We start from the raw sequence: 8,864 nt of genomic DNA, 5'->3' as shown, positions 1-8,864 counted from the left end.
CTGCAGTGGCAGCACAGAGAGCAGAGCCAGCACTGCCACTCAGGAGCTGCCCTGGGCTGCTGAGCCCCTCAACACACAGGGAAAGAGAAACCACCCCTCCCCAAGAGTTTCCTGGTGAATTAGGAAAAATGCAGCGAATGCTGGAAGCCTCAGGGAATAAGAGGAGATGGCAGCAGGAAGAGGGTCAAGGTGGTGTGTGAGGGCGAGCACTGATGTCCCAGTGGCCCTGACTTGCGGTCACCATTTGGCCACATCCTCCAGGGAGTGGCTCGGAMGGGACCCTGTCTCTGCCAGGCTCACCCACATCCATCACTCCTGCCCCTTGCTCTGACCCCRTTTTCCCTCACAGGCAGTGCCTCCATCAGTCCTTTCATTTGCTCAAAGCATTTCCATGGGTTCTCGGCTCCTTTCCCCAGCCCCAAATCATCCCAGCATCTCAACCTCTTCTTCCTGCTGGGTCGCAGAGCAGCAGCAGGAGCAGCCTCATGGCTGTGGGGTGCCATGGGGTGGCTGTGGGGTGCCATGGGGTGGCTGTGGGGTGGCTGTGGGGTGGCCATGGGGTGGCTGTGGGGTGCCATGGGGTGGCCATGCTCGGAGCAGCAGCCCCGCTGATGGGGACACTCTGGTGGCACTGCCATCCCGCTTGCCCAGCACAGGTTCAGGGCCAGCCCAGCCCTGCTCACACTCTGCACAGCTCCAGGGAGGGTGCCCAGAGCTCCTCAGGGGTCCCTCACTCTTCACTGGGCCCTGCTGCAGCCTGGCTGCTCCAGGCAGTGCAGGTGAGTGCAGGAGGGTGGGTGAGGGAGGGAAGGTGGGTGAGGGAGGGGAAGGTGGCCAAGCAGGGCTGGCGCTCGCCCCGCTCCCAGGAYGAGCCTGCACCATCGCTCCACAAGCTGGACCGGGCTGTGATTGTCTTGGCTTGACTTGAAGGACTTTCTCATATAGTTTGACTTGTTCTTTTCGGATGATGAATGGGACTCTGACTTCAGCAACATCTGTTTATTTTTCTTGTATGTAAAACCTCATGTGCAGAAGGAATTGCTGGGTAATTACTGRAGGGGGGAGCGTGGCCCTCGGACTCCACAGCAACTGCAGCACCCCAGAGTGATCCCACCCCCTCCCAAAACCACTTGGACACAGGTAGTGACACCTGACACCCACCAGGTGCCCAGCACAGCCCAGCACTGGTGCTCAGCCCTCACCAGCAGGTTGTCCCTGCCCTCAGCTGGGGTCACAGCTCTGCAGGAATCTGCAGTGCCAGCCCTGCTGTCCTCACCCCGTTCTGCTCCCCCAGGACACGTGGCTGCTCCCCATCACCTCCCTCACRCCCCACAGCCGCTGACCATATGGACCAACATGCTGTGAACCACTCCCGGGACCCTCCCAGCCCAACTGGGCACTCTGTTTTCATCCTCTTACTCAAACACAGTAAACAGAAATGTTCTTTTCCTGTCAGGTTGTTAATGGTTTCCACATGCTGCATGGGYTGGGACACGGTGTGTCACTCACTCCCTGTGCCCACCACGTGCTGAAGCAATTTCTACTACAGGACTGGCCCTGGCACTGCCCGGCCTCCCCACGCTGGACTAACCCCATAAATTTGTTGCTCTGRACAGGCAGGAGGATGGGGAAGGGACAGGACCTGCAGTGCTGTGTCACCTCGGTTGTCACCAACTCGATTGGGACAGCAGAGGCTGGCCATGGCACAGCACTGTCCAGCTGGGAGTGGCACCACCCCGGATGGGCAGGGCGGGTGGAAAACGATGGGAAGGTTTTGTCCAGTCACTAATCCCACCTTCCACAATCATGACTCACATTCCCAAAATCCCAGCAGCTTCCTCACGCAGGACCAAGCACTGTCCTGGCATTGCCCACGACACACAGGGCTGCCACGAGCCACAGGTGCTGCCAGCTCTTGGCCACCACCCCAGGGCCACCCATCACCCCTTTTTGGCAACGATAGAACCAACACAAACACCCTTTGGGGTCAGTGACCCGGGGTGAAGCCGAGCCCGCTGGCGCTCCGTACCGTTCTCCGCCGCTCGCTTGAGGTTCTCGATCATGGTGTCGTAGTGGATCCGGCACAGCACCTTCTCCTCCACCAGGCCGAACTCCTCGCCGGTGGAGAGCTGTCTCTTGCAGGAGAAGCAGGCGAAGCAGGCCAGGTGGTAGGCGTTGCCCCGCGCTCGCCGCACCCAGTCGCTGGCGTAGATCTGCCTGCCACAGCGGGCACACTTGGTACCGAAGCGGCTGCGGGGAGAGAGGAGGGTGAGCGCGGGCAGGGGACCCCACAGATCACCCCAAACCCCACAACAGCCCTTCATGGAGAGTTACATGGAGCCACACAGCAGTGGTGTAGGCAGGAGTGGGGTGTAACTCACGGCCGAGGGGCTGAGGTGACRCAGCGCCGTGAATCAGCTCCCAAACCCGTGGGTTTTTTATTTTGATAACAGCCAGTGTGAGACTGGGATGGAAACTGTGTCAGAGCTGSTTCTCTCCCACTGCCATAAATCAAACCATGTGTGTTCTCCTCACACGTACAGGCGCACGCATCTGCTTTTTCCCCCGTGGAGGAGGTTTCTTCTCTGCAAGAGGATGATGGCGGTGCTGGAAGGCAGCTCAGTGCAGTGAAGAGGAACAAGGCACACCAGGTAACTGTGTGMTCCTAAAAACCCCCGTTCCTGTCAGGGTGCTGATGGCTGAGGGGAGGAGATTCACAGGGAGCCACAGATGTGGCCCCCACAGCCCTGAACCCCCAGGCCAGAGTCTGACACGAGTGCCTGCCATGGCCCGGGTTTGATTTCTGCATTTCAATATCACTGCTGCTTTAAAAGAATAAAGGCAATGAACAGCAGTGAGAGCACCAGGCCAGAAGGGACCATTCTGCCACCCCAGAGTGGTGCTGACCCCAACATCATCACTGTCCCAGCACTGCCACTGCCACCTCAGGCTCCTGCCAGCCCCTCAGCCCTGCCCAAGCAGCTCCAGCATCTGCCAGAGCACCACAAAACACTGACAAGAAATGACCACACCGAGCAACCAGAGAGACCCCACACCACAAACCCTTCAGTGGCCAAAGCAGTCCCAGGCAGAGACAGGGCCCAGCTCAGGCCATCGTGCTGTCCATGCCCGACCCCACAGCACAGAAACGCTGCCCACCGTGGGCCCAGCACGATGTGGAAACACTGTCCTGCGCTGAGATTACTAATAGCAAAACTATTTGGGAGGAAAAGAAGGGTCTAAATTTTTCAGCCTGACCATAGCTGACCAAAAAACAAAAAAAAAGAAAAAAGAGGACATTTCTGTGCTGAAATTATACAGAGACTTAGCTAAGAGACTTCACTAATTTACTTCAGATGGGAACATTGTAAACTGACTTTGTGCCAGCTCGTTTATATAAACGCACAAACAAAAGAACTGTATTAATTTTTTATTTAGAAATAAAGATCATTCCTGTAAATTGAATTACTTTGAACAATGTGCTATGTAAACAGTCGCAGTCGCTGAGCGGTATCAAGCAAGGGGCAGGCGCAGGGAGCTAATGGCACGTGGTGATCGCTGCTCCCCGCGAGTCCCAGCCCGGGGAGGGGGGAGAAAAACAGGGCAGGGGGAAACTGAGGCACCAGGCACCACACAGAAAAGGTCACGCATCAGTTGGGCTCTGGGGGAGATCCCCCAGGCGCTTTCCGAGGAGCAGCAGCACCCAGGGAGCCGGGCAGGGTTTRCCCACCCGCGGGGACTCGTGTGGCCGCGGCAGCACAGGAGGGACCGATGCCGCTGTCCCCTGCACAGCCCCGGCGTGAGCAGCTCCGGACAGAGCCCGAGGCTCGGCCACAACGCGGGCTCGGGGCTGCGCAGCCTGCGGCCCCGGGAACCAGCGCTGCACCGACACAGAGCCGGGCAGGCACCGGCACCGCTGCCACCAGCAGGGACTGTCACTGCAGGGGCCACCGCCGTGGGACCGCCGCTTTCAGTGACAGCAAAGCAGAGAGAAATGACGGCAAAAAGTCTGTCCCGACCCATCAACCCTGTAAATAACAGCTCCAGCACAACAGCGAGCTCACTGAGCTCACAGGGCAGGGAGAGCCAAGGAGACACATCTGCTTGGGACAGGAGAGCACCAGGAGAGGGGCTCCGCAAGACTCCGCCACCCGCCTGGCAGGGATGGGGACGGGGACAGGGACAGGGACAGGGCCCCAGTGCAGCAGGAGACACAGAGCCAAAGGATTTCTCCAAGCCCAGAACCGTGTCAGGAGCTGTAGCATCACCCACCACAACCTGAGCCATCGGCTCGTGCCCTGMGCGCGTGGTTTGTGGTCAGGTGAGCAGATGCTCTCTCCAGAGATTAACTCTGGGAGATGGAAACCGAAAACGTTACCAGGGAAAACTCATCCTCCCAGAGACACTCATCCCAAAGAGACTCATCTCAGAGAGATTCACCCCAGAGAGATTCATCCCAGAGAGACTCATCCCAGAGAGACTCATCCCAAAGAGACTCATCCTAGAGAGATTCATCCCAGAGAGAATCATCCCAGAGAGAATCATCCCAGAGAGAATCATCCCAGAGAGATTCATCCCAGAGAATCATCCCACTGCCCCCAGGGGCGGCCGCATCATCTGCTGTGCGGGCAGAGCAGGGGCAGGAGGATGCCCTGGTGCATCCTGTCTCTCCCACGCCACTCGTACCCAGGTGCTGCAGCTCCCCGAGCGCTCCTGTCCATCCCTGCCATCCCCTGCGGGGACAGGCCAAGGGGCACCTGGCCCTAGAACCACTCACAGCCCCATCATCGCTGTCCCCTCCCGGCTCTGCTCTGCAGGAAGGGCCCAGCACAGCCCTCAGAGGCAGCAGCAGCTCCCAGACCTCGTCCCAGTCTCACAGCAAAGCAGCAGCAGAGCCTCAGCGAGGAAATTCCTTCTGCACCACGGCCATGCCCGAGCAGGAGCACTGTCCCAGTGGGACAAAACGGCGAGGGGTGACGGTCACCTGAGCTACAGCCAGGCCAGGGACCCTGTGCTCACATGCTCACAGGCTGCCCATCGAGGGCACAGCAGGAATCACACCAGGATCATGCCGGGCCTCGGGGCAGCCGCAGCCGTGGGATCTTGGCTGTGAGCAGCGCCTGCATCGCCCGGGAACACAACGTTCTGCTCAAGGAGCTCCAATTTTAATCTGGTTCTCCTTGAAGCACTGGAGCCTTAGATGCCAAATGTAATTATTTGACAAGACACAGGAAACAGCAGCATTTGCTTAAAAACGCATATGAGGCCATGGAGTGGTGGCAGTGCCAGGACCTACATAACCCGTCATGGGGACAGCAAAGGGACACTGGGAGAGAGAAGGCCTAACCACCCTCCCCTTGGCCAGCGGGGCTGTCACATGCCAGCCCTGTGCTTCACAGCCTCCATCCTCAGCACCCCCGACAGCCCCGGGTTTGGGGGGATCAGCCCTGCAGCAATGAACATTCGTGTGCCCTGTGCAGAGCATCCCACAGTCCCTTCCGTCTGCCTTGGCTCCAAGGACCACACACCATAGGACGGGGTTTGTGCTTTGCTTTAAAAGCCTCACACGCATTTAATCTGCCTCAAATAATAAATCAAAATTTTAAAATCCATCCTAAGGTCGGGCATGCCCCGTGCCACGCTCCAGGTTCCACTGGCTGGAGTCGACAAGATGCCAGCCGGGATGTTCCCATGGCTGGGCGGGTGCAGAGGGGACCGAGAGAGCGAACAACGAGCCGGGTTTGCCGGGGGCARCCGGAGGGATGCCGGCCCTGGTGAGCGGCTCCCGGTGCTCAGCCCGGCGGGAGCGACCCGCGCCCGCCACCCCAGACCATCGCACCGGGACCGGCCCGCGGTTCTGCCGGGACCGCGGCGATCTCCGCGGGGCCGGGAGAGCGAGGCAGCTCCGCACCCGCCGGGCTCCCAGCGCCGCCGCTGCCGTCGCTGCCGCGCTCAGCGATCCGCCAAAATAAAATAAAAAAATCTCTCCAAACCTCCACCATTTTTTTGCAAATGAAAAGTGCGGAGCGCGGGCTGGGAGCCCCCGCACCCCCCGAACGGGTACCGCAGGAACCGGGAGCGTCCTGCGGAGGCTTCCGCGATTTTCGTTTTATTTCCYTTGGCCCCGCCGGTGCCGGCGGGCAGAGCTTGGCTGCTCTCAACGAGAACGGGGTAGGGACTTCTCGGACGGGGGTCGCGAAACAGATTTATTTTAACGCTGTTATTTGACATATTTAGTCGAAGGTCATTCTGAGATCCCGGCGCTACTTTAAAAACGCTTTTGGAAAGATCCGCTCTTAAAAACAAACCAAACATCAACGGCACCAGAATGGTGATAAAAGAATGAAAACGCTCAAAATGCCCCAAATCAGCACCGGGGCCCCAGGACCCCCTTATGCCTTTCTTTGTTGAGTGGGGAAAAATTTCGCCGAAATCGCCGACAATTGCAGTTTGACAATAATAGCAAAAATAATAATAACAAYAGTAATAACAACAACAAAAACCACCACAGGGCAGGGCGCAAAGCACCGTGGCCTCGGGACCGACCCGGTTCTCCGAGCCCGCACCTCATCCGTGAGCCCCGCACTCCCGGCGGCACCGCACCGAGCCCGGCGGGGGCCGGCGCTGCGCTGCGGAAAATCGGGAAATCGCTGACCCTTTAATAAAAAACAGCGGAGGAATCTCTGAGGTGCCCCCCGAGCTCCCCTGCYCGCTGTCGCCGGGGCGGCCCCGAGCTCTGCCGCGGCCGGAGGATGCTCCGGGACCCCCGCGCCCTGCGGGGGTCATTCCCATTTCCTGCCCGCCATTCCCYTTCCTCCCGGGTCAAACAGCATTCCCTCATCCTGGTAGGATGGGGAAAGTCAGAGCGGGGCTTCCAATGTTTAGTTAAACCCCGGCAAGGAGTTTAAAATACTCAGTCGCCTCGTGCGAGTCAAATTAGGGAAAAATTCGTGCTTTAAGGTTTAGAATAAAAAGACTGTCGAAGCCAGAACATCCTTCCTGCGGGACAGGCTGCCCCGGGTGTGCGGGTCCGGCCCGAGCCCCGGGGCCGCCGCAGAGCCCCGGCCGACAGCAGCCGCTGTCCCTCGTTCGTTTCCGTTCCGCAACGCGCTCCCGCCGCGGACGCTCCGGCGATTGCGGGCCCACASCGCCAACAGGGGCTCCCCGAAAGCCGCTGGGCACCGCAAGCTGGCGGTACCTATTTACCCTCCGGCAGCAGTCGGGACGAGGCCGTTCGAGCCCCGTTTCGCCGCCGCGGGGACCATCCCCGCACCCCGCACCCCCGGAGCCGGGCGCTCTCGCCGCCGAGCCGGGAGGAGCAGGRGCTCGGAGCGGCCCGCACAGCCCGGCCGGAGGGCAGGAACTCCTCCGGACGGTTGTGCAGCTGCACGGCAAACTCCCTTCCTTCCCTTCTTCCCGTTTTTCGAGGGTGGTCTCCCTCCTGGTTGCTCCAGGGAGCCCGGCGGCTTTTCCAAACCTTCCCCACGGCAGCGCCGGAGCGGCCCCGACCCCKYGGTAGCCGGAGACGGCTGAGCCCCSCGAAGCGGCCCCGGCCCGGTCCCTACCTGAAGTAGTCCATCTTGCAGAAGATCTCCTTGTTCTTGATGTAGCAGCTGTGCTGCTGGCGCAGCGAGGTGCGGCACACGGAGCACTCCAGGCACCGGACGTGCCAGATGAGGTTGTTCACCTGCGGCAGAGAARGGGCTGAGACCCGGGGCCACCCGCCGCCCCCCGCCGCCCCCGCCGCCCTCCGCCCCGCTCACCTTCAGCAGGTACCGGTCGAGGATCTCCAGCCCGCAGCTGGAGCAGACGTTTTTGCCGGCCGACGGAGTGGAGGAGGAGGAGGATGGCGGGGAGCAGACGGACGGCGTGGAAGGGGTGCTGGGCGCTGAGCGGGCGTCCTCCTTCTCCAGGGCGCCAGGCAGCGGCTCCCCGTCGGGCTGCGACTGCGGGCAGAGCCGCCGCGGGGCCGTCAGCCGGGGCCCCGCCGTTCCCCGCAGCCCCGAAGCGCRGCGTCCCGCCCGGTCCCCGCAGTCCTCGGCATCCCCGGCCCCGTGGGTACGCACAAACATCCCCGCCGGGACCCCGTAATCCCCGGCCCGACGCGTCCCCGCAGCCCCCGGCCCAGCGGATCCCGGCGGGTCCCCACATCCCTCGGCACCCCGGCCCAGCGCGACCCCGCGGTCCCGGCCCGGTGGGTCCCGGCGAGAATCCGCAAGCCCCGGCCCCGCTTACCATGGCGCGGGAGTGCGGGTCGAGACAGCGGGCGCTCCCCTTGGGCAGCGGCTCCGGCGGCATCACCTTGATGGAGAGAGCGGGAGAGGGAGGCTGCGGYTCCATGCGCCGGGCGAGCGCGGGGCACCCTATATAAACCGCCTCAAAACAATAAATAAGAACTTTCTAGTGGCCATTTAAATCCTTTGCAACAAAAGCTGCGTCTCTTTAATGAAGCAATTTGAATGTGGATTGAATTCTCCCCCTGCCTGCACTTAACCCGGGCCTCTTGAAGTAATCGCTCGGTTCCCATGCGAGCCAAGGCGCTGAAAAACCCCCCAAACTACCTGCAATTAGAAATTGCCGTAAATGCCCGAGATAAGAGGTACCAGAGTGTCAATTCCGGCTGTCAATCAGGGAATCCATCAGGCCACCCAAAGAATTGCAAATTTGATTTTTTTAATGGTAGTAATTAAAAATCGAAATTCTTCCCCCTCTCCCTCCGCCGAGCACAAAACGCCCCAGAAAACGCCGGGATGGAAAAATCCACCCCTCTGGCGCGGGAAGAAGCGAGCGGCCCCGGCCCCGGCCCGGCCCCAGCCCCGGTACCGGCAGCCGCGGGGAGCCCGGCCCCGCTGCAGCCCCGCTCC

The 8,864-nt window shown here is 60.7% G+C and overlaps 1 protein-coding gene across 1 annotated transcript in view; it reads right to left on the bottom strand.

The window, feature by feature from the left end:
- LHX6 (LIM homeobox 6) overlaps window positions 1-8,864 on the bottom strand; it is a 15,623-nt gene that overhangs the window by 5,746 nt on the left and 1,013 nt on the right. The window contains exons 2-5 of the mRNA XM_057372894.1: window positions 8,236-8,376; window positions 7,764-7,946; window positions 7,566-7,687; window positions 2,030-2,250 (exon numbers count right to left, since the gene is read on the bottom strand). Of these exons, the coding sequence (XP_057228877.1) occupies window positions 2,030-2,250; window positions 7,566-7,687; window positions 7,764-7,946; window positions 8,236-8,376 (667 nt within the window). The remainder of the gene's footprint in view (window positions 1-2,029; window positions 2,251-7,565; window positions 7,688-7,763; window positions 7,947-8,235; window positions 8,377-8,864) is intronic.

This window comes from Malurus melanocephalus, unplaced genomic scaffold (genome assembly GCF_030028575.1).
Source record: "Malurus melanocephalus ecotype Western Australia unplaced genomic scaffold, MMel_1.1 scaffold_181, whole genome shotgun sequence".
Lineage (NCBI taxonomy): Eukaryota > Metazoa > Chordata > Aves > Passeriformes > Maluridae > Malurus > Malurus melanocephalus.
This window is presented reverse-complemented; position numbering and strand designations above follow the sequence as displayed.